A 26,684-nucleotide genomic window follows, 5' to 3' on the forward strand; every position below is an offset into this window, starting at 1 on the left:
GGGAGATCGACAGGCGGATTGGGGCAGCGTCTACTGTGAAGCGGGCGCTGTACCGATCCGTCGTGGTGAAGAGAGAGCTGAGCCAAAAAGCGAAGCTCTCGATTTACCGGTCGATCTACGGACGAGCTGGAAGAAGTGGCTGGGGAGAGGGAAGTCTGGGCCTCCCTTCTGAAGCTGCTGCCCCCGCGACCCGACCCCAGATAAGCGGAAGAAAATGGATGGATGGATGGATGGTTTACATATACAACTACATTTACCTATGAAGCTGCAGTCTAGTGTAGGATTTATGATGCTGCACTCATGTTAAAAGGAGGGAATCAATATTTAAAATAAAGGCTGTTTATCAGAAAACTTAAAGATAAAACTCAGGGAGGATCAGGGTTTAACACACCAGAGACAGATGAACAGAGCAAGAGGTGATTTATACTGCAGTTGGAAAAATTATTTATAATTTATACAGAATAAACTTCCATCAAATAGCTGGTTTAATCTTGAATCAACTACAAATATTTCCAAATAAGTTTATTAAATTCATTACAAAATGTCCACGTGCTGATAAAGATCCCACACCAGTAATAATAGACCAGTTCAATTTAACCAGTTACCAATCCAAGAGTCAACAGACTGAATCAGTCATTAGCAGGTTTAGTTCAGTGTTTCACCTGCTTTACATGTTTTAAGTGTTTCCTTTCTGCCTCACCTGAATGGAATCTGTGGATGATTAACAACCTTTTGCACTTCTTGATGGCTGCAGATGTTCATGCAATTTTCTAACTCAGCTGTTCTGGAACAGAGGCACATCTAAGCACGTCCCTAAGCACATAATAAAAAATGAAAAACAAGTGATTACTATCACAACAATTTAAAGCCCACCTGGAGCAGCCAGCCTTACACTTCTTTGTCCACCACATGCTCTCCCAGATCAAACAATAGGCCCCGCCCTATTTTAAAAACTCAAATCTCACAAAATCTAGCAGGATTTCATACTTAGGCCTGGAGCGGTGGGTAGGATGAAAATAATACAAAATGAGACATGACCTCAATTATTAAAAATATCTGTTTTGCCCCAAAATAACCAGGATTACTATGGGCACAAAACAATGTCCTTATTTTTCAATACCCACATTTAAGATCAAAGTAATATTGAAAAACTTACCATAAAACTGCTCAGAGGAGAATTCAATTCAGAAGCCGGTTGCAAACAAGTCAGCAGCAAAATGGCCATTTGGTTGGGACAAACCACTAGTGTAAAAAGGGGGAGTCGGACTGTACAACTACTAATAGGGACTTGTAGATGTTTTTGTGTCAACACATTATGCACAGTCAGTAATAATATTTACAGACAAGTAGACAAGTAAGAAAATGTACATAAAGGAATCACAACCCAATGTTCTCATCATGTAGTGCGTAATTTGAAACATGATTAACCCCCACTTAGTAATAAAATGTTCTGACCCAGAGCTCAAGGATGGGGGCAGGGAAGAGAGGGGGTAAAGAGGGGAAGCCTGGGAGGAGCAAGTGGGTGTGGGGAGCCTTGGGAGCGAGTAGGGGGAGATGAAAAGGTGATGAGGGGTCCTCTTAGGCCTTCTAATGAGCCTTGGGGGTGGGCAATCCTAGTCCTCGAGGGCCGGTGTCCTGCAACTCTTAGATGTCTCCCTGGTAGAACACACCTGGATCCAATAGCTGAATCACCTCCTCAGTGCAGTCAGGTTCTCCAGAGTCCTGCTAACGACCTTATTATTTGACTTCCGGCCTTGGCAAACCCTGCTGCATGTCTTCCACCTTTCTCATTACCCCCTTTCTTGTCAATGAACTATCAAATAAAGGCCACTAGAGCCAAAAAAATCTTTAACAAAACTAAATGTGAAAATTTAAAACCCTCACCTAAAATTAAAATTGTTTCACCCGGAGCCCAAGGAGGAAGGGAAGAGAGTGGAAAGGGGGAGGAGACTGAGGGGTAGATGGGCCCAGGAGAGGGGTGTGTGTAGAGGGGCGTGAAAAACAGCTTACATTGATTGGACATTTAGATCACGAGTTCTTCCCCAAACTTTGTCCTCGAGACAAACTGACCTGCAAGTTTTCATGTCAGCAAAACCCTGTTAATCAGACATCAATTAAAATCATGTGTGCCGAATTAGGAAAATGCCTAAAACTTGCCGGGCTTGGAGGACCAGTGCTGAAACACACTGGATTCACTTTGACTTTACTTGAAATAATTAAGTTCGATGCCACATTTGTTTCCCTTGTCTAACACAATGACTCAAGCTTACCAGGGACAGATTCACTGGTAAGCCACCGTGGCTCTGTGGGTAGAGCAGTTGTCTTGTGAACGGAAGGTTGTTGGTTCAATGCCAGCTCCCACCTGCCCCATGTCAATGTGCCCCTGGGCACCCAACAGATTTGTTCATTAAGTAAATGTGTGAATGTGACTCTAGTGTAAAGTGCTTTTAGTGGTCAAAATGACTGGAAAAGTGCTATGTACGTTTATTTTCCATTTTTGAAGTAAACTAAATGATTTGAGTAAGACTGACTTAAATCTGTTATCTTAAACATACTTAATAAATTTGTTAAAAATAAATTAACAAATTGAGTTGGATGATTATAATATATTGAATTGGTTAAACTTAATAAATTAAGTTGGATAAATTTAATAAATTCAGTTGGATAAACTTAATTGAATTGCTTGTTACCACAGAAGCAATTAAATTAAGTTGGTTCAACTATTTTCTTTTAGAGTGGGTTTTATAGGTGATCCACAATCATTTGTCGACTTCAACCAAAAATCAACCATTAATCAGATCACGGCATTTCAGTCATCAGATTTCAACCACAAAGCAACATTGATTCAATGACACAATTTCACCGGTTTGATTGGATGGTTGTTTGATGGTTGATCCACTGTCATTTGTCGACTTCAACCAAAAATCAACGATTTTAACTATTTTTCAACGTTCATTTAACATTGTGTGCTATCTGGGAATGTTCCTCTTAGGCCTTCTAATGAGCCATTATTTGATCCAGGTGCCTTAAACCAGGGAGAGTATTAAAACATGCAGGATGCCGGCCCTCGAGGACCGACTTTGGGCAACCCTGATGTAGACCTATCAGACCTAAAAATTTACATAAATACCTATTTCATTCAATGTAAAATCAACACCAATATGCATGCAGATTCACAGTCAAATGAGTGTTGAATCAACATTCCGTCAATGTAAAGTCAACAGAAATATGCATGCAGAACCACGTTCAGATGAAGGTTGAATCAACGTTGATTCCTAACTGATTCAATGTAATAACACAAATGTGCATGTAAATTGACATACAGTTGATGGTTGAATCAACATTGATATATCAGTTATGGTTGAAACCCTAATGTTGATTCAACATACAAGTCACTGACCACTTTCAATGTTGATTCAATGTCTCTGCCTGACATTGATTCAATGTCATTTCAATCATTCTGTGCTATCTGGGAAGTATAACGGATCACACCCTTATAGTACACGAAGGGTTTTCCCTCGCTATTCCCCATTTCTGTTTGGATTCTATTGAAGAAGATGTGAAGTTTTTTTTTTGTTTAATAAGTGTAATTTAAGGATAATAAGTGATAGTTCAATTACACATTGTAAAATAATGTGTTTTGGAGCAGTTACTTTATTAAAAGGTGATGGAACTGTTTTAGCTTATATTTAGCTGTTCTCATGCTACATGAAACATTGCTAAAGAAGTTGCTACATCCATGTGCTGAAAATAGTGTTGTTCATGGTTAAACAGGCGTTGTGGAAGACTTTGATGAGAAAAGAACTGTTTTTGATTACTATTTTTTGCTATTTGAATGCAGGAGCATTAAAATGCCTTGCAATCAGCTCTCTTTTGGCTGTTATTTCCCACAAGACACAACGCAGAATGAACTACGTTACACATGCACAGAAAGCCCTTTGAGTACATTTAGTTCAAATCATGTTTTCAGTCCAAAAACTGCCACATATCACAGGTTACGGTTATAATTCTACATGGCAAATATTAATTCACATTGTAATGTGTGCATTTGCAAAGATGTTTTCAAAGTGTTCAGACTAATATTGCACATTACAACGCAAAATTTTCACTGCAGTAACGTGAAACTGCATTTGCTTCTTTTAAGATTTCTTCTGCTTTTTTTTCTCTGTCGAATACTAAAAGAGAAGTCGAGAGAAGTTTTTATACTATTTAGGGAAAGTAGCTGTCCACAGCATGTGGAATAACAGGCAATGGGTTTTTTACATCTCTGACGAACTCCACAAATCTATGAGTTATGCCACAGCAGAGGGATTTTAAGAATGAATACCAAAGAATATTTGCCTAGACATCTTGGGGATCATCAAGATTGACCACAATGTTCTTTTGCTCGTCTCCTAGGGACGCCATTTTTGCCAAGTTTTTCTGATTGTTGAATCATAAACAATTAAATTAAATGAGATGTAAGGCCTGCAGTGCTTTAAATGTTCCATCATGACTTAAAGAATAAACCGTAAATGCAATCTTGGAGTTTTTTTGGGTTTGATTTTGCTTTTTCATCTTAATTATCATTATGTTGTAGTTCACTTTAGGTTAACCCTTCATGGTCATTTTAGTTTTATTATTTGAGTTTACATATTGTGGTTAGAATTGTCTTGGTTATTGCCTTCCTTATTTTCAGTTCTTCATTGTGTTTCTAGTTAGGTTTATTCTTTAGTTACCGTAGGTTCTGTTATTATTCTATGTCTGAGTCCATGTCGAGCTTTCTTTAGTGATTATAGTTAGAATATTTTTATTTAATCCAGGTGCGTTATTGAAATATTCCTTATTTCAGTCTAGGTATACCTTTCTTTAGTAGTTCCAGTAAAGTTATCAAGTCCTTCTGGCTTCCCCCTGTAGTGTTTCTAGCTTTTCCTATCTGGTTACTTTAGGTTGAGTTAGTCTTTTTGTCTGAATCTGTGTCCATCTTTCTTTAGTGATTCTATTAGGTAGTGATGGGTCCAGCAACACCGCTGCATCGGCGCATGTGTCAAGCCCATAGACCAAAACCCGTGTCGGTGCGCGTATTGGTTTCAGCAAGTCACGTGACCGATACAGGAACTGTTTCGAAATGACAATAACGCGCCAAACTGTGTTTATAAGGAAATGAATCTGTCAATCTGCATTTGAAAAACAAATTATTGATCTTTTACGGTACAGCGTCAACTATGGAGGAGCCTCAAACGAAAGGTTTCCGCAGTGTGGGACCATTTTGATCTTATATTTGAAAATAAATTTGTTTTCATTTTTGTTGTTTCATCCGGTTCTTGTCAGTTTCTACTTAATCTATCTGAATCCAAATTCAGGTGAAATTGACTCCTAGTTTACTTTCATATCATGTTCTGCAGGTTAAGTGTCGCATATGTTTGACTAAACTGTCTTATTTAAATAAGTCCACGTTTTCAATGTTGAGGCATTATTAGGCCAGGCATGAGAATGAAGTCCCAGATACACCTAGATAAACTCAGATATACAGCCATTCTACAAATTACTCAGTTGTTTTTTAAAAATTATTTCATATACAATGAACCCTCAATGAACCTTTCACGGCATCGCTGCTTTGCAGATTTTTTTGTGCAGTGTTTTTTCAAAGTGTTCTGCGTCCTGATTGACCGTATGATTGGTAAAAACAGTCTCCGCGCTTCTTCTCTACCTGAGTGCCAATAAAGTTACGGTATTTAATACAGATTGGTCATTCAGGAGATGGAAACTGAAACTTTTAATGCTAGCTGAAAAAAAAAACTGTGGCCAGAGGCAGTGCAAAACCTGACCGGAGGCTCGCTTGACGAGATCCATCGCTCTGCCGTAGATACAGCTGTGAATCTCGCAAAGCAGCTTGGAGGAGACGCTTCAATGCCATGACTCCAGATCACATTAAGGTCCGATTGATGCACACGCACATCCGCTGATCTGAAAACAGGTTTTGTTATTTGGTTTCAATGTAGAATATTTAATTATGCTGTGTAATAACTGTAAAAAATAAATACTTCACGGATTACTCCTATCACAGGTTATTTTCAGAACTCAACCCCTAAGAAAAACAAAGGTTCGCTGTAAAAGTGTTTACTTCAATTTTTTCCACGGCAGAAGTTTTGTCAAAAAAAGGCTAATTTTCAAAATGTTGTAAAAACTTTTTTTTTAAATAAAAATCTGTGGGGGAAAAAAACAGTCCACACAGCAAATCCAGGAGGCCCAGATTAACACTGTCAGATTTGATTTCAACACTTTTAAAGTGTCTATATGGGTCCACACCAGAAAGTGTTAATTTAACTCTTTTTGGAGAGTTAGTACCTCAACTCTTATAAAGTGTCAAATACCAAATCTGCTGGAGTTAATTATTTAACACTTACTAACACTAATTCAGTGTTAGATCTTAATATTAACTCTCACAGAGTACTTCTTTAATTTCTTAAGAGTTATTTGTAATTAATATTAAATAGGTAGTTGATTGTCTTGAACTTTTAAAAATTCTTAGGAAAATAAACATTTAATAAAGAGGCACTGATTTTCTTTAATGCATTTATTTCAAAGCACTATAATTACAAAACATATTACAAAGTGGAATAATGTGCATGTTTCACATGTCACTTTCATTCACATATTGCTTATATATATCAGCTGTGCAATACAAAATGCAGTATGCTTAATACATTTTTCTACAATACCATATGCATGAAATTGTTCAAAGTACAAGGTGTAAAAAGTAAAGCCTGTATCAATGCATGCAGTTCATGTAATATGATAGAGTACATTTTCTTTTAACAGGTAGATTGCCAGATATGTACATTACATAACAGACCAACCTGATAATCAGATTCATCATTTCTTATCCAGTTTATGTTTCTGTTGATAAGAATCAGTTCCTCTCTGCACTCCACCAGAGAGATGTCCACTCACTAACAGATTGTCTTCAGGTTGTTGGGCTGTTCGTGAAGTTTGGCCGGAGACACCAATATGCTCCTCTACGGCATCGGATAGTCTTCAGTCTCTGAGTAGGACAGCCAGTGTAGGTCTCTGGATCATAACAAACAAAAAAACATAACAATGAGGAATGGAACGAAGGAATACATTTTTACTACAACTCTAACAACAAGCCTGAATTACAGAAATGTAGGGTTTCAGAGATATTAACACTTACATAACCATTTTTGGAGCTTGAATCTTCGAAGAATCCATGGAGGGATCGGAAAGGAGAGGTTAGGCTGACGACTGGAGATTCATCCTCAACCAAACTGGTACTAATGTACAAAAAGACAATAAAAGGATTAAAACATGCTGCAAAACGTATATAAGAAGACACAACAGTGGGAATAATTCTCTCAATGTGGAAAAGCCTTTTACATTTTTTCAAAGGAAAAGAAATTATCAGAAAGGTTGATAAATCTGACCAATATGCATGTAAACGTTCAATATCATGAAAAAACATACTCCAGATTCTTACGGATCTGTTCAAGTTAGCCAATAATTTGACTGAATGTTCACTGGCTTGATTTTTTCCAACACTTATACTCCGCTAACATTCGGTATGCTAAGCTAAATATGCTAACACCAACCCGTGTGGTGAACAGGTTGAGCTCAACTTAAAATAATAGTTATAAACCATCTCAGAAAAAAAATTACTTACCAAGCGTGGTAAACACCTCAAACAGATGGAAAGTAAATAGTCCTGAAATGACTTTGCTTCTGTCGCTTCGCTTCAGTGGGAATCTGTGATTCTGGGGCGGAGTCAGTGAATTAACTCCTTCAATGTTAGAGCCGCTGGTGGAGTTCAGAGTTAAAAAGTAGAGTTATTGATTCTATTTTAACACCTCTAGATTTGATATGGAAACACTTTGTTTTAACACTGGATTTTAACTACTAATAATATACACCCCAGAGTTACATAAACAGAATGTGACTATTAAGAGTAAAATTAACTCTGCTTTTGCACAAAGTCTAATAACACCAAAACATTTAACACTTTTGAATTTGCTGTGCACAAGCATCCTCATTCCAAACACATTCACTTAAATTTTCACTTTATGGTACATGTTCACATTATTTATTGACTGTATGTCAAATATATTTTAAATTTAACTGAAGATATGACGTAATACAATATATAATATTCAATAAAATACAAAGACTTAAATCTTATTGTATAGACTAGGTCATCAAATCACTACATTGCCTGTAGGAATTTTTAATGCCCAGCAGGTGTCAGTATTCAGTGACACAGTATCGAGACAGAATCGACACAGTTTTGCTTTGGGTCGAAACCCTTCATGACGCCTCATTTACCCATCAGTACTATCAGGTTATTTCTTTGTTTAGGTCTTCTGCCTTTTCTAGCAGAAGACCTAAACAACTACAATGTTCCGTAGTTCTAATTGTTTGTTGTAAGATCAGCCTTGTTTCTGTTTAGGTTCGGTTATGGTTTCCGTCATGCCTTTCTCTCTTCTAGTTTATCGGGTTCTTTTTACTCTTAGTTGTGTCTTCTGTATTAGTAGTATTTTTAGTTCCCTGTTTCCTCCCTTTTGTATTCCCCAGCAGATCTTCTTAGCTTCCCTGTGCCACCTTCTCCCCTCTGCTAACTCCTGTGTCAACTTCTCACACCTGCAATCAGTCACCTCATCTAACTAGGCCCTTTGTTCAATTTACTACCTCCTAGTATTTAAGCTCCTCCATCTCAGTCACAACTCACCAATCTGTCTTGTTACCTTCCTTGTCTCTTCCCGTGTCTTTAGTTTGGCTTAATTTTTGTATTTTGTTTCCCTGGACTCATAATTTTGTAAGTTTGATTCTTTGTTTTTTTTTGTTGTTTTTTTTTTTTTTAATTAAATCTTTAAACGAAACTCCACCACATCACTCGCCTGCTGCTTTTGGATCCACACCTCAACCACATATGAGAAGTAGAGTGACCATTCCATGGAAGGTTTACAACTGTCACAGCAGAAGCCTTAGAACTGGCTTTGTGTAAGTTTTTAAAGACTAAAAGAAGTCTCTAAATTAGTTTCCCATCTGCTTAAGGTTTTTTTAAAGATGATTTTATGCTGTGTAACTTTTTCAGATCTTGTAGTCAAATCTTATCAGACAGGTTTTGCAAGAAATTACTAGCAGGTTCAATTGCAAAACATGTTTCAAGAAGATTACATCTCTAATTTAGTTCATTGCATTCACAATTTTTTTTCCTCAATCCTTTCAAAAAACTATAACAATAACTGCATAATCAGTCCCTAAAAAAAGACAAAAACCATTGTTCTGAATTGCAAAAAATTTCAGCATAAATTCGATTTTCTATAAACATTTAACTTTAGCAAGTAGAGATCAATAATAAATTAATTTGTCAGGAGGCTCTTACAGTTTATAGCAAGTTACATATTTGTTTCATTTTCACAAGAGTTGAAGTTGCTTTCATAAACAGGAGTTGTATTTAGTGACATGTGTTTCTCTAAACCAACAACATTTTTCATTCAGAGCTATAATCTCGTAATTTTATTAACATGAAATTAAAAGTAATGTTTCACAATTGACTGTTTAGACTGTGGACAATATTGAATTTGTACATACCTTATAGACATGAAGGAAGAGTATTGAGAGATAAAGGAGGATAACAATGAGGAATGGCACAAGGAAAACAACAGCGAGAGGCGTGAAGACCCACAAGAGGTATTGAAGAAAGCTCAGGTAGTCCTCCAGCTGCTCCAGGCCAGCCCACTCTTCCCACACATGAAACAAACACACCTGTAGAAAAAGATAAGAGCTAAAAAACTAAAAATGAAAGGCCGGTTTGCTGTTTCAGTTTAGACACAAAAGTTCTAAAAAGTTACATTGATATCTGCACGTATATGTTTTCAAAATAATAATCAGCAACCTCCTACTGCTGGCACACAGCATTTGCCAGGTCTGACTGATGCAGCTACCTTTAATACTGCTTCTGGATAGATTCATAAATCAACAAAAATACTACATCACAGCTCAAAAAATAGCCAACGGTAGACCAGTAGATGGGTTCAAGAACTCTCAAAGAGCTGTTACATGTCACAGTTGAGCCCAAAAATTACTCATTAAGATTTAAAATTCTTTTTGTTAAATATAGAAGTTGTTTTTCTCTGAAGATCAGACAGGCACCACTCAGAAGATAAACACTGTAAGCAGAGTTTTTATTCACATTTGGTTCAGAAAAGTCATGTCAGTCATATTTCTCTAACCTGCTCAGTCATCAATGGTAAAAGTCTTCAACAACTTTACAACAACAATATCCTATTTATAACAGCTGTTCAGTTTTTTCCTAAAGTTTTAACTTGAGTAAATGTTTAGGTGATGAGTAAGTCCTTGAAGTTGAAAGTCCTCGTTGCCATCACCCTAATTTTCAGCTCCCTCTACAGATTCTCTCCCAGTCTCTAATTGGTACTGAGGCGCCGCCACTCCAAAACATGACTATTACTTCCAGTCAGAAGAAACATGTTGGTAAAATGAAAGGATTTCTTCAAACCTAAATCAGCCAGGGCGTATGAATACTTTTGAACTAGACTATCTAGGGTCAAGCTGAAAAATTACTAAAGTTAATTCAGAATGGAATTTACCTTAATAAACCTGTAAATTTAAATAATAAAGTTTAGTGTTTAAGAGAGATTTTAATTATAGTTTATGTTTTTGATAAAACATCCAGAATTCATAGACTGCAGTCTAGATATATGCTAATCACAGTCAATAATGCAGGGTATGCAGGCCCTACACACACTATGCATTCCTGCATCACATCAGCACATTCGAGAACCTTGAAATATTGAGGCTGCATAATATTTTTGATTGGCCAAGTTCACTAATTGTGTACCTCTTCATGCCATTGTATTGGTGTTATCACAAGTGTTTGCCATGGCACAATGGTTAGCCCTGTTCTTCATTGAGACATTGGTTGCATTGATTCTCTCTGGGTACTCAGGCTTCCTTCTACAGTTCAGAGACAAGTATGCCAGGTTAATCCAGCACTCTACACTGCCCTTAGTGTGTGAGTGTGAGTGTGAGTGTGCGTACGTGCGTGTTAAAATATGCCCTTCTATAGCAAACATGGATATCTTACAGTTTGTTTGATTCTCATAAATTCTATAACTCTCAAAAATATTCAGTTAGAGATGTTTAGAAAAATCCCCAACCAGACAGTTTCCACTCATTTGCAAACTTATTACAGAGTACTGTGAGGCAGTATCTGCTCCTCCACATTTCTTGTTTTGTTTTGTTACACTTAAAAGTTTCAGTTGAGACACACATCCTTGCCTGCACCCAACTTGTGTTTGCAGGTCTGCAAGGGGGCTGGTACCTATCTCCAGCCCTGGACAGGTCCCCTTTCTACTCCACCACACAGGACAAATTATCATGCTCACACACACGCACGCACACGCACCCCCCACCCCCACACACACACTGGAGTACCTGGAATGAACCCATACACGCACTGGGAGAACAGCTACCCTCCATGCAGAAAGACCTCAGGCGGGGATTTGAACCCTGAACCTTTATGCTCTAAGGCAACAGTCCACCTGCAGCACTGTGCAAGCCCTCTCAGCCTAAAATATAACTTGAGTAAATCCAAAAGACAGTTTTTAAATCCATTTATTAAAAGGATGAAAACTATTAAACCAATCATGATTGTACCTGGAAATCAGTCTCATGTTAAATTCTGAATAAATTAATGATGAATGATATGAGGTCAGTTTTATTGGCCACACTGAATACCGACAGAGCAATGAAATCAAGAAATCGGTTACATGGAACTTGTATGACAACATAGCAAGTTAAAAAATCTGAAAAGGCTACAAAACAAGCTCCCTGGACACATGGAAAAAGATGAGTAGCCACTGGCCCCGAAGAATTGGCGGACATTGCCTGCCCAGGTTTTACATTGGCCATCAAGCCAACACTGAAATACCTCAAAAGAAAAACATCAAAGCAACATAGAGAGGGAAGTGTGATGAAATGGACCTGCTTTGCTACTTCAGAACCTAAAACACTTATTGTAATTGATGTATGAAGTATGAATTCTGCTTTCTAACAGAAACTGTTGAAAAGATAAAATCCAGCCATGATTTTTTTAACACTAAAATGACTTAATGCATCTGGAAATACAGAGGCTATTGAAATCAATCAATCAATCAAATTTTATTTGTATAGCATGTTTCAGCAGCAAGGCATTTCAAAGTGCTTTACATTAAAAAAAACAAAAAAAAACAGCATGTGACATTAAATAAACAGTAAGAAAGAGAGATTTTGAATTTTTTTTTAAAACTGTTACGTCCACCAGGCTCGTTTGATGGGGCAACATTAATGGAGACCACACAAGGATTTAATGTGTAAATGAAAGTAGAATTTAWTAAGTTATATGAAAGAAATAACCTTRAAAAAAAGAAATGCCTGAAATAAGAAACCAAAATAGATTAGAGCAAAACCTATAAATAACCAGAAATGAGCAAATGCAAAACCTAACAAAACTCAACCAAAAGATACAAACCAAACCAAGTGGGGATCTGAGGAGAGGGAAGGGAAAAGCCTCCCCTCTGCTGTACGCCTAGCAGCTTTAAAGCTGCAGGACGCCAATCAGAGGAACACCCAACACCTGCAGGGCCTGACTGCAGAACCCTGCAAGGAAAAAGAGGGCAGGGCCCACTGATGCCGTAACAAAACACATTAAAACCCGCACCCCTTTTCAACCGGGGAGACGACATCCGCACCCCTGTCCTTATCTGGGACTCAAACCAGATCTAGGACTTTAGTCAAAACGCCTTTTGACAAGGACTCCAACCTGTAGGACTTCAGTTAAACACCGTTTAACTGGGACTCTGACCCTCTGAGACTTTAGTCAAAAATGCCATTTGACAAGGACTCCAACCTCTAGGTTTTTAGTTGAAACACCGTCAACTGGAACTCTAAACCCTGTAGGACTTTAGTTAAACGTTGCTTAACTGGGACTCTAACCCTCGGGGACTTTACTCAAAAATGCTGTTTGACAAGGACTCCAAACTCTAGGACTTTAGTTAAATGCCGTTTAACTGGGTCTCTAACCCTCTGGGAATTTAGTCAAAAACGACGTTTGACAAGGACTCCAACCTCTAGGTTTTTAATTGAAAGGCCATCAACTGGGACTCTAAACCCCATAGGACTTTAGTTAAACGTTGTTTAACTGGGACTCTAACCCACATTTTACTCCAGGGACTCTAACCCGAATAGGGCTACGTGTGGGGGACAGTACCCGCGCCTCTATGGGGGAGCTGTACATCATTAAAAATGAAACGCAATGTAAAGGGTGAGAAAGAGGAATAACAAGAAATTAATAAACAGATAAAAAGTAAAGATAAAAACAAAAAACATTGAAGACATCAAAACCCGCACTCTAACCCTAATTTAGCCATAAGCAACTCTAAACAGGTGKGTTTTAAGTTGAGATTTAAAGGCACCCAGTGTTTCAGCTGTTWTACAGTTTTCTRGAAGTTTGTTCCAAATTTGTGGTGCATAGAAGCTGAATGCTGCTTCTCCTCGTTTGGTTCTGGTTCTGGGGATGCAGAGCAGACCAGAACCAGAAGATATGAGGGGTCTAGACGGTTGGTACAGCAATAACAGATCTTTAAGGTATTGTGGTGCTAAACCGTTCAATGATTTATAAACTAACAACAGTATTTTAAAGTCTATTATTTGAGCTACAGGGATCCAGTGTAGGAACTTTAAAACTGGTGTTATGTGCTCTATCTTCTTGGTTTTAGTGAGAATGTGAGCAGCAGCATTCTGGATCAGCTGCAGCTGTTTGATTGATTTATTAGTCAGACCTGTGAAGACGCTGTTGCAGTAATCAATGCGGCTAAAGATAAACGCATGGATGAGTTTCTCTAGATCGTGCTGAGACATAAGTCCTCTAATCCTRGAGATGTTCTTCAGGTGATAGAAGGCCGACTTTGTGACTGTCTTAATGTGGCTCTGAAGGTTCAGGTCAGAGTCCATCACTACTCCTAGATTTCGAGCCTGATTGCTGGTTTTCAGTTGTAATAACTGAAGCTGTGCATTGATTCTAGTTCGCTCCTCTTTAGGTCCAAAGATAATAACTTCAGTTTTGTTTCTGTTCAGCTGGAGAAAGTTTTGGCACATCCACACATTGATCTGTTCTAAGCATCTATTCAGTGATTGGATGGGTTTAGAGTCACCTGGTGACATTGTGATGTAGAGCTGTGTATCATCCACGTAGTTATGGTAGTTAATCGTATTTCCTGTTATAACCTGAGCCAGTGGGTGCATATAAATATTGAAAAGTAGTTGTCCTAGGATTGAACCTTGGGGTACTCCACATGTGACCTTTGACCTCTCTGATGAGAAGTTTCCGATTGAAACAAAGAAATCCCTGTTCTTTATGTAAGATTCAAACCTTACACTGGCACTGGACCGGAGAGTCCGACCGGAGAGTACGACCCAACTCTCCAGTCGATTCAGTAAAATGTCATGGTCAACAGTGTCGAAAGCTGGCTCCACTGAGGTCCAACAGAGCCAGCACTGTGGTTCTCCCACAGTCCGTATTTATGTGGATATCATTGAACACTTTTACAAGGGCCGTCTCCGTGCTGTGGTGAGCACGAAAACCAGACTGGAAGGAGTCAAAGCGATTTATTATTGTTAGGAAGTTATTTAATCGTTTAAAAACTGCTTTTTCAATAATTTTGCTGATGAATGGGAGGTTGGAGATCGGCCTGTAATTCTGCAGTAGTGATTTGTCTAGATTGTTCTTTTTTATCAGTGGTTTGATAACTGCTGTTTTCAAAGCCTGGAGGAAAACACCTGAAGAGAGCGATGAGTTCACTGTTTGGATCAGATCATTAGCAACAACAAGCAAAACTTTCTTAAAGAAATGTGTGGGTAGGACATCCAGACAGCAGGAACTGGAGCTTTATTGAATAAGAATTTCTTCTAGGGTTTTATAATTAAGTAGTTGAAATTGGGTCCTTTTTCCTGCATTTGCTTTGTTTGGGCACAGCATTGGCTTTGGAGTGGATGTGCAGATTAATCCTCTGATCTTTTTAATTTTCTCTGAGAAGAAACTGGAAAACTTGTTGAAGGCAGCATTAGATTGAAAATCTAATTCCGCTCAGGTTATAATAGGAAATAAGATTAACGTCATAGGAGGGTTTGTGAGCCTGTCAACAGTAGCAAATAAAGCTCAAGCATTGTTAATGGTTTTGTTTATGACATCTGCAAAGAAAGCCTGTCTTGCATATTTTAGTGTTGTGTGATAGTTACATAGTCTTTCTTTATAGATGTCATAATAAACGTGCAGATGAGTTTTACGCCATTTCCGTTTGGCCCTACGGCTGAGTTGTCTAGAACAGTGGTCCACAACCCCCGGTCCGTGGACCGGTACCGGGCCGCGCAAGAAATAATTAAATATTTCCATTTTATGTATTATTTGAGTCTGGAGGATATTTTATTTTGAAAATCCTTTAACCGGATTCTCGGTTACTTGTGTGCCAACATTGAGCCCACAAGCAGCAAAATGAATAAGAAACAGATCACATGTCTTTGAAAAGTTTCTGTGCAAAGTGGAAAAGGCCCAGAGAAGAGACAGGAGAATGGATTTATCCCGGACCAGTAGGTGAGTCCCACATTACAAGCCCGCTCTGCGTAACATGCGGCGACCGGCTGCTAATGAGGCAATGAAGCTTCAAACTGCTTCGCCACGTAGAGACCATGCAGGCTGTGGATATAAGCAACACCTCGGGTGTTATTGTCTCTCATCACTCCCTGATGTCTCGTTGCAGAGAAAGAAGCTCAGGGCTCCCGTTAGTCAAGTTAAATTAAGTTAAAATTTTCACGAAAATAAAATGTTCGTTTTTGTGGCGCATCTGTATCTTATTTTGAAGGGATACGTAAACATTACCATAGAGACCAGAGTCAGAGAGCGTTTGGGCAGTGGTTGAGAGGAGATGAGTGGAGCTTGTGAGTCTTAAGTCTGGTTTAGACGGCAAGATCTGTTGGCCGATTCTCCAAACCTCTGTGACCACAGGGCTGATAAAAGTACAACAGGTTTGATCGGTTCGTGTCTCCAGCCACACGGCAGGAGCAACACGAACCGATTCCACTCACGAACATCCTGATTCCAGAGGATAATCCAGTAAAACTCCCAACATAGCATATGGGAATTTAGAATAACCAAACACTGATGACGATGTAGAAGCAATAGTGATAGTTCGTGGGCTCATTTTAAGAGATAATAGACCTAACAAAAAGAAAAGGCAGTGAATAAAAGGCGACGGGAGCAGCCGCTCTATTTCCTGCACTATGATTTGGAGGTGACCATGTTTTTTCATAGTTAACATTTTTAACTGAATAAACGTATAATAATGACCTGTACATATAATAATAAACATTTCCACATATCATCTCCGATGTCCACCGGACTCTCAGTTGTGCGATATGTCAGCTGTTTGGGATTCCCCTCTGTTCTTACGTCACTGAGCTTTCTGATTGGCTACCTGTCACATTCAACAGGTTGTGTTCTTGTTCCCAGTCAGGGAAAACCCCACAAGCTGCGATAAAAGGGCCAAGACAACCCAAATTGGGCATATTCAGGATTTAGCGGGAACACCAGATAAGGCAGAAGCCTTATCTAATGGTTCTCCCCCCCGCAGCAAAATTTCCAAGTCTTGACCGGTCCGCGGTAATAAAAAGGTTGGGGACCACTGGTCTAGAAGATTGAACAGTTTGTGCATTTCTCCATGGAGATTTCTTCCTACCAGACACAACTTTCACTTTAATGGAGGCAATGTAAATCAATGATATCTGAAAGTTTGCACTGAAAATCACCTACCAACTTATCTACGTCATTATAGCTTAAGGGCAAGGAAGAAGAGTAGATTTGATTAAATGTTTCTGTTGTGTTTTCAGTGAAAGTACGTTTTGTGATAGTAGTTTTTTGTCCAAGTGGGTTAACGGATAAAGAACTGTCATAGATAACAGCAAAGTGATCCGACAGGGCGACATCAAGTACAGAAACATTGGAAATATTTACACCCTTACTGATAACCAGGTCCAGTGTGTGTCCATGAGTGTGTATTGCTTTTTTGACAAGTTGTGTTAGACCAAAACTCTCTATTGGTACTTAATTGTCATTCAGCCATGTTTGTCAGAAATAAAACATCAATATTATGCTCGGTGATGAAATCATTAATTAATAGAGCTTTAGCAGAGAGAGCTGATATTTAAATAACTTTGGGGCTGAAAGTTCTTCAGTTTGAGGTTCTTTTAGGCAGGGGATCAGTCTGAGGTTTGAATTAAGACAGCTGTTTTTTGTATCTTTTCTTGTAGTGATCCGGACAGGTAATGTCCTGTTTTGAAGTGCTGGGGGGTCAGACACATTCTGGAGGAAAACCTGTGTAAAGATAATATCTGGGCCCCGATCTCAGACCTCAGAAATGCAGAGGTCTGGATCCCTGGGAAGTCAGAGGCAGGAGAGTTAGATGAAGTGAGGTCTGCTATGTAAGCGCTAAGGAGAATCGTGCCAAGGCAAACCTGTTGATCCATTCCATCCGTAAATTTGAGAGACTCTGGTTCAGAAGACATTTCTTCATAGATATCTTGTGAGTGAGTGTAGGAGCAGAGAGGGAGGGAGGAGGAGAGGAACCAGTCATTTTGTCCCCAGTCAATGTTTTATCCGTTTGTTTTGGGACACTTTGCTTCTGATAAGCGGAGGGTTCCATCCTAGTCAGACATCCTTGAGCCTGTTCTTCTGAAGCGATGGTCACATTGTTGTTCTTGTTGATAAAATAAAAAATGTTTGCAGTGAGCAGCTTTATCCCATGTTTAAGATTGCGTCCACCTCTTCCAAAGAGGTGAAAGCGCTGCCAATAGATCCAGAGGTTATCGATGAAGGTCACTGAGCTGGCTGGCACAGCAGGTTTTAATCAGCCATTTGTTTATCATGGAATGTTTTTCGTCTCCCCATTGAGGTGATGGAATTGGACCACTGAGAAATAACTTCRTTTTTAATTTTCCCATTGTGTCCAGAAGAATATTAAAGTCCTTGAAAGACCCTAAACAGCTCAACTGAAACTGAACTGAAGCCAATTCCACAAAGAAGTGGGTCACATATTCTGCAAAGCAACCTAACAGACTCCTTATCATTTATCGCAAACACTTGATGGAATGAATTGCCACAGGAATTCAAAACTGCTTATTAAGTAGAAGACGAGAGTTGCTTTAGGATGTTGGATTGTTCAGATCTGTTTCTCTTAATAAATGAAATAATCTCTTGAACATGGTTCTCTTCATGAGAAATCTAAATTAGTTTCATAATCTGAAATCCTGAAGTGTCTCTAAGTACAGATGTGGTGGCATCACAAACCAATAAGTCTATTAAACTGATAAATTATTACAAAATAGTACTATCAGAATTTCATTTAAAAAGTTTAATAATATTTATTTTCACAAATTTCATAAAGTGAATTTTATAAATTCATTACATATAGAGAGAAATATTTCAAGAATTTATTTCTTGTAATTTTATTGATTTGTTATCAGATTATCATCATATGACATGGGCAAGAAATAATATGCTTTCATAGAATCATATTGTATGTTGAAGTGTGAGTGTTGCATTACTCATACCAAGAAAGACAGGGTGTCTTGTGATCCTAGTAGGCAAGACTGGTTTCCACTGTCTGCCATCCTGTGGAACGTGACTTCCAGAGGCTGATGATGACCAGATCAGCAAAGCATCCAAGCAATAAGGCAGAGATCTCACTGTGGCAACATGTGTTACCTAAGGTAGAACAGAATAGCATTAAGATTGTTCCAGCATTCATTCAGGTCATTCTTACAGTCATATTCAATTAATTAGAATATTCATTATTAGGCCCAAGCAGCAAAGCGCTGCAAAAGCCTAATGTCATGGGCTTTTTGCACGTAAGGTGCTGACATCATATCCTCATGAGTGAAATGTGCCTTTCTTGTTTACGCTTTGAGTTACCATGACACATAGGCGTAACTTCCTGAAGGACTGGTGTGGACATGTCCCCACCAACTCTGGCATGAAGTGGACAGTCCCCACCAATATTTCCTGCACCTTTTTTTCTTTATGTGCCTGAATCTATGTAACTCGGCATAAATGCCGAGTTACATAGTAACTCGGCAACGTGTATGTAACTCGGCATAAATGCCGAGTTACATACACGTTGTATTCCAAGCATTAACAACCAGGTAATGCTCTTTAAAATTCCTTTGTAAAACGTAAATAGCAAGTCTGCTCAGTGATCTAGTGAATTGGACATCATGTGACTTACTGTGCGCGCCGTGGCAGTGCGTCACATGCGCTATTGCTTTACATTGAGTCAGGATTATCGGTGGTCAGGGAAATGACACAATCAAGCAAAGGATCTGAAAATGGGACGCAAAGTTTTGATATTAATTGTAAACACTACAATAGCAAAATAACAAGGTCGAAGGGGATCATATTTCACAGGTCAGTGAAAAGCTTTAATTAAAAAACATATATGCAGAAAGTGGAGAGTAGGTTAGTTATGCTGGCTTAACTTTTATCACCTTAACATGTTCCCTTGCTGCGCAGTTTGGAGTATTTAAGTTGAATCAACACAAAAATAAGGCGACCCACATACATTTTCTGACAGATAATCAGAAGTGCAGGTGTTTAAGATGGCTAATCAACCACTGCTAGTGTTCAGAGGATCGCTTCCTAATAATCACAAAATGGAAATTCAAAAACATAAATCTGCAATAGACAGAATGTTCTGTTTGGTGTTTGTATGTCCTTTTTTGTGTGGGGAACGTTTTTGTGGGGTTTTTTAGTGTTAATTTCTGATGCAATTGAACGTAATCTTTGTTCTGCCTACTAGCATAAGTTATAGTTAATGTTGGCCACAAAGTTTAAAGAAAGTAAAACTCAACTTTGTATCTATGAATGTATATCGAGGTCCCTGTCAGGTCCCTGTATGACCGGTGTCAGAGTCTGGTCCGCATTGCCGGCAGTAAGTCGGGCTCGTTTCCGGTGAGAGTKGGACTCCGCCAAGGCTGCCCTTTGTCACCGATTCTGTTCATTACTTTTAGGGACAGAATTTCTAGGCGCAGCCGAGGTGTTGAGGGGATCCGTTTTGGTGGCCTTAGGATGGCATCTCTGCTTTTTAGAGATGATGTGGTCTTGTTGGCTTCATCGGAACGTGATCTGCAGCTCTCACTGGAGCGGTTCGCAGCCGAGTGTGAAGCGGCCGGGATGAGGCTCAGTGCCTCCAAATCCGAGGCCATGGTCTTGAGCCGGAAAAGGGTAGAGTGCCTTCTCTGGGTCAGGGGGGTCGTCCTGCCTCAAGTGGAGGAGTTTAAGTATCTGGGGATCTTGTTCACGAATGAGGGAAGAAGGGAGCGGGGGATCTACAGGCGGATTGGGGCAGCGTCTACTGTGAAGCGGGCGCTGTACCTGTCCGTCGTGGTGAAGAGAGAGCTGAGCCAAAAAGCGAAGCTCTCGATTTACCGGTCAATCTACGTTCCCACCCTCATCTATGGTCATGAGCATTGGGTCATGACCGAAAGAACGAGATCACGGGTACAAGCGGCCGAAATGGGCTTCCTCTGCAGGGTGGCTGGGCTCTCCCTTAGAGATGGGGTGAGAAGCTCGGTCATCCGGGAGGGACTCAGAGTAGAGCCGTTGCTCCTCCACGTCGAGAGGAGCCAGTTGAGGTGGCTCGGGCATCTGGTAAGGATGCCTCCTGGACGCCTCCCTGGTGAGGTGTTCCGGGCACGTCACACCGGGAGGAGGCCTCGGGGAAGACCCAGGACACGCTGGAGGGATTACGTCTCTCGGCTGGCCTGGGAACGCCTTGGGATTCCCCCGGAGGAGCTGGAAGAAGTGGCTGGGGGAAGTCTAGGCATCCCTTCTGAAGCTGCTGCCCCCGCGACCCGACCCCGGATAAGCGGAAGAAAACGGACGGACGGACGGACGGACGGACGGACGGACGGACGGACGGACGGACGGACGGACATCTTAAAACCTTTCTCCAGCTTACTTGTTGGGGCTTCGGATCGATGTACATCATTAATTACCTTGTTACCTTGGGCAAGCCCTGCAAGCACCAAGTGTAAAATGCCATTTTCAATTGACCGGAAACAATCGAGCCGCTTTTCCCCGAACGCGGAAGCTAAAGTGCAAAGAGCCCATCATCAAAAAAACCCGAGCTCATTCCACCTCCCCATGCTGGAGGTTTTAGTTTAACAGTAACGATACATGAAGATACCTTTAAAATTAATCATACTTGTAACATTTAGACCCAACAGTAGACTTAAACGTCAATAAAATCAATCAGGTTGTGTGTATTGTTTTTGTCTCATGGAAACTTTGCTTTAATTCTATTACTTTTTCTATTTAATTATAAGAAATCATAGTCAGGCAGAGACTGTCATGAAACAGGAACAGCAGGCTTCCTGAAAAAAGAGGAAGTAAATTTCCAGCTTGCAGAATTATAAAAATAGTATAAAGTATTCTAAAGCATAAAAGTTTTAAAGAATTAAATCTAAACATTTTGAGTAATTGAATAAAATCCAAAGTGAAATACTTATGTTGATATTGGTTTACTTGTAAGAATACTTACACTTACACTCATGGGAATACTTACATGTAAAACAAGTAACTCTACCTGTGGTATCAAACAATTAGAAAAATAGATTATTCCTGGTTTCTTTTCATAAGACCATCTGTAATAACTCACATTAAGATTATAACAAGAGGAACAAATAAGTTATTGTTATCATAATATTATAAATGAATGCTAAATCAGAGAAGCTAAAGAAGTAACAGATGTGATTTTGACATTTAACTTGAAATGGTGTAAAATATGTAATGGATGGATGGATTAAAGATCACTGTGTGATCTTTAATTGTGTGTGCATGGTTGTTTGTCCTGTGTGTCTCTGTGTTGCCCTGTGACAAACTGGCGACCTGTCCAGGGTGTACCCCGCCTCTCGCCCGGAATGTTAGCTGGAGATAGGCACCAGCTACCCTCCTGACCCCACTAAGGGACAAGGGTGTAAAGAAAATGGATGGATGGATGGATGATGTATTGGAGGTAGATGGTAAGTGAAAGGTTAGGGAAAAATGGAACCAACAGGAGAGCAGAGATGACCAACGCCTCAGAGATTTGGAAACAGATTGTTGAACAACTTAAACTGTTGAAAGAAAAGGTTGTGCAGGCAACGGATGTAGAAGGGCCTTTGAGCAACCCTGAGACATTAGCACAGACATCACGACATAATGTTTCTAAGACAATGATGAATATGAGATCTATCCAAGCAGTCAGCCAATGAAACAAGCATTGGTTAGCAACAGTGCTAGCCAATGCAAACGCGTCTGTAGGGTGGATAAACGCTATAAAAAGTGAGTGTAAAAGAGGAGCCTTTGGTTGGATCCTCCAGGCAGCTTTGAGCCAAGACTTTACCCCAAGTAAAGTTTTCAGATTCCAGTGGAATTGCAAGTGGGCTCTACAGCGCCCCCTAAGGTGAGATTGGAGAAACCGTAGATCGTAGAGATCTGAAACTTGGTACGTAGATAGATTGCCCAAAATCAAGAAAAAAAGTCTCTTGCAGGTACCCCTAAAATGCACAGTAAGGCAGACATTTTGGGGCAAAGGTCAGATTTTGGCCATATGCCAATTTTACTCAAGTCAAACTTTAACAAACTCCTCCTAGGGATTTTGACCTATCGGCTTCATTATTGGTCAGTAATGTTAAGGGGTGCAGCTTTAAAAGCTATCAAAAAAAAATTTACTTTTTGAATATGTTGAGGGGGCGTGGCTGAGGTCAACTGGCACCAAACTTGGCATGAGCGATCTTGGTTGGATGCCTGATGGTCCTATGTCGTCAAACTCTGACGTCATCTAAACCCCGCCCCCTCAGAACAGGAAGTGACCTTTTTTACTTGGAAAGCTCCATCTCTGACCCCATTGAACTAATAAACATGATCTTCTGTCAGAAGACAGATCAGTGATTCTTGGGAAGAGGGACAAAACAAATCCTATGGATAAAGCACAAAAGTTTAATAAAATATACACAAAATATAATTTTTTCAAATATTTGACTAAACTAACCTGGGCCATGTGAGCACAACAAAGCATGTTTTCCTATTGCTGAATATTTTTTATTTTAAACTTTGTAGTAGGTGCATGGTATCTGTAAAATCCCTTGTCCTGGAGCAGAACTCGACACATTATAATAGTTTAAAACAAATAAAGGATTATTAAGATAAGATATGATGACAATTAAGTATAAATATTCAAATAAATAATTGTAAAAGTATCAATAAATTGAATTAAAAATAATTTTTATATATTTTCCAACTCAATGAAATTTGTCCCAAGTTTTTGTCAACACCGTCAGACATAAGAATGTAAAAAAAATCAGGTATTATTGGGGGCATCAGAAATTCTGAGGACCCCATAACCTCTTCCTTTATCTTCCTTTGCTAACAGGGTTAGGCAGCTCTGGTTAGCATATGTTATTCTTTAGTTTTTTTTCTTCTGTTTTATTCCCAAGTTGCTTATCACAACCATGATGTGTCAACTCCATAACGGACAATCTACAAAACTTTGATGAAATTTTGTGAAATAAATACTTAATTCTGGTGTACCGTAAAGATTTCATGGACCTGATGAGCTACAATATGGCCTCCTTCGGGATAACATCATATAAATTGAGGTAGTTTGGTATTTTGTCAACTCCATCAGATGTCAACTCCGTCAGTTTTTAACTGACAGTGTGACTCATTCAGGGATAGTGTTGACAAATCTCACTTAAATGTGCAGTAAATTCACTTTAATGTATTTTGTATAAATGGCATTACTTCACATTAGGGTTGCCACCCGTCCCTTAAAATACGGAATCGTCCCGCTTTTGGCTGTTAAATGTTGCGTCCTGTATTGAACTGATACAGGACGCGATTTGTTCTGTATTTCTATAAATGTCCCATAGACATGCCTATGTCACACATCAAGACTAATTGTAACAATAATGACCAAAATAAAACACAGGATATATAAAGGTCAGCTAAATTGCCGTGGTGTGAGCTAAAGGAGCCCAAGAAAGCTATGGACCGACGCTCTTGCAGTTGAATAGAGATGGACACTACGCAGCCACGGTGAGCTGCTATCGACCGCATCTTTTTAAAACATCCTCAACCCGATTCTCCACCATCCTTAGAACCAAAACCTCTCGTAAAGATACGGACGTGAGAGGGAAGACTCAAATCCCAGGCTGAACATGTTAGTGAAGATGAATACAGGCAATTAAAACAAATGTGTTCGTCCTGGCACGGTGTGCAGTGCTGCATGATGTAAGACAGAATGGATCAGGAGAGGAACACTTAAGACCCGGTTAGAACCTAAAGAACCAGACATCAGCATCTCTTCATCCCTCAATCATCTCCTGAGGCTGACATGGTACAGAATATTTTGCTATGATTGATTAAGTTTCTTATTGTGGTTTTAGTAGATTGTTATGGTTTGATTATTAGATAATCAATTATTTGCTTATTTAATGTATAGTCGTATCAGCCAAAATAATACAAATGGTCATTTAAAGAACAAATCATACTATGAGATTAACAGTAAATGCATAAATATTTTCTACTTTAAAAAGATTTGTTAGGGCTTTCTGTTTGTTTTATTAAGAAATGTTGATATATTTTATTAATTCAGTGTTCAGTGGTCATTTAATGTATTATTAATGTTAGACACAGACCTGCCCAGGGGCGGTTCTAGATGAGGGCCAGCAGGGGTACAGAAGAAATTGTGCTAAGTAAATGTATTTTGTTAATATTCAGAGGTGGATTTTTTTTTAACCTTCACAATTTTATTTTAACAATGAATTGAAAATTATAGTGCTGCACTTTTAGCTGCTATATTGAGATAGGATCATACTTTCCATCTGCTAGATCAGGATCTGCAACCTGGATCTCTGGAAACACAAGTGGCTCTTTGGCTTACTTGATTTATCAAATGATGAAATATTGCTGTTTTTTTGTTTCATCCTTTTTTAAGTGTCGCCATGGAAAAACACTGACTACCTTGGCCCTAGTGGTAAATTTGTCTAGAACCAGCCTCCAAGCCTAACTACTTATTTGTATAAATATTTTAGTAATACTCTTTACAATACCAGAATTTTCACATAACTTTTATACTTTTGGAGCTCTGTTTGAGGACACATTGTGATTATTAAATTAGGTGTTATAATCAGTTAATCAGAACCTGAGCAGTTTACCAAATACATTTTGCACTTGCTTAATTAAACATGTTTAAAGTGTGCTGTTCTGATTGGAGTACAATTTTGGAGTACTCCATGTATGAATGATTACTCTCTGGATCACTATTTTTTAAAAAGGTTTTGTTGGCTATAGTTGCCTTTATTTGGAAGTAGTTTGACAGGAAAGTGGGTAACGAGACAGGGGGAAGACATGCAGCCTGTGACCACCGCCACGATGGCTAAAGCCTCAATATGTGGGTTGTGCTTTGCGCCTTCGCCATCACAGCACCCCCTCTGGATCACTTTTTAAAAACAAATAACATTGCCATAAATATTGTCTATCACTGCAGCGGCCATCCCACCATGAAAGTAGGGTGACACACCGTGGTGGGCGTCTCTTACTTTGATCTCTGAAAGGTGGCAACCTTACTCAGCACTGAGGGATATTGTTGTTCGGATCGATTGGCTATTGATGTGAGGGCTCGACAGACAACATTTCACAAGTGAGATGGACATATTATTGTGATTAGAATATTACTTTACTGTATTTATGTCCACTGGTGAGATACGAGGTAATATTAGCTACAGTGCTTGGAGTAATACCGGGGTTCAGCCCCGCTATGAAGGCTGAGATTCTGTAAATCTAAAAAATAATTATGCTCTAACATTGGCTTAGATTATCTAACACAAGAGCCTACATTAGAAATGTGACAGTGTAACGTATATTATAAAACTTATATTACTTGTTATAACATTCATTAGCAAAGTTTACACAGGTGGTAAAGACTATTATGTATGTGTAATTCTTTCACTCTGTAAGATAGCTCCCAAATCTTCCGTTTCTGTTTTGAAGGTGTAGAGCAGTGTTTCCCAACCCTGGTCCTCAAGGCATACTGACCTTTTATGTTTTAGATGTTCCCCTGCTTCAACACACCCCGTTCAGATGATTGCAATTCAGCAAAACCCTTTTAATCATCCATAAATTGAAATCATGTGTGCTGTTGCAGGGCAACATCTAAAACATGCAGGTCAGTGTGCCTTGAGGACCAGGGTTGGGAAACGCTGGTGTAGAAAATAAAATCATTAACTTCTGGCTCATTATATTCTCTTGTGCTCCTGGATTCAATGATTCCATGCGTGGAAACAAAAGCCACACAGAGATGACAGTCAATGCTCCACATCATACATTTTCAGAGTTTATTCTAACATTTAAAAGTATAAAATCACATTGACAACATAGACACTTCAAACACACTAAAACAGACATTCATTTACCTGAGACCAATAGAAAGAAAGAAAGAAAGAAAGAAAAAGAAAGAAAGAAAGAAAGAAAGAAAGAAAGAAAGAAAGAAAGAAAGAAAGAAAGAAAGAAAGAAAGAAAGAAAGAAAGAAAGAAAGAAAGAAAG

General features: G+C 39.1%; 1 protein-coding gene and 1 long non-coding RNA gene across 4 annotated transcripts in view; both read right to left on the reverse strand.

The window, feature by feature from the left end:
* Positions 1-26,684, reverse strand: part of tmem68 (transmembrane protein 68) — a 54,087-nt gene that overhangs the window by 20,718 nt on the left and 6,685 nt on the right. Inside the window, exons 1-3 of one of the 3 annotated variants that reach the window (XM_008433519.2) lie at positions 19,326-19,418; positions 18,652-18,805; positions 9,586-9,759 (exon numbers count right to left, since the gene is read on the reverse strand). In XM_008433519.2, the coding sequence (XP_008431741.1) occupies positions 9,586-9,759; positions 18,652-18,711 (234 nt within the window). In that variant the 5' untranslated portion in view covers positions 18,712-18,805; positions 19,326-19,418. Of the gene's footprint in view, positions 1-5,807; positions 5,947-9,585; positions 9,760-18,651; positions 18,806-19,325; positions 19,419-26,684 lie in introns of those variants that run through there. The other 2 variants (XM_008433518.2, XM_008433520.2) reach the window with 2 other exon arrangements.
* Positions 6,887-7,802, reverse strand: LOC103479210 (uncharacterized). The gene is made up of 3 exons (XR_535917.2): positions 7,661-7,802; positions 7,175-7,274; positions 6,887-7,050 (listed from the first exon to the last, which is right to left on the reverse strand). It is a non-coding gene; the product is annotated as an uncharacterized LOC103479210 (long non-coding RNA).

Source organism: Poecilia reticulata, linkage group LG17 (assembly GCF_000633615.1).
Source record: "Poecilia reticulata strain Guanapo linkage group LG17, Guppy_female_1.0+MT, whole genome shotgun sequence".
Lineage (NCBI taxonomy): Eukaryota > Metazoa > Chordata > Actinopteri > Cyprinodontiformes > Poeciliidae > Poecilia > Poecilia reticulata.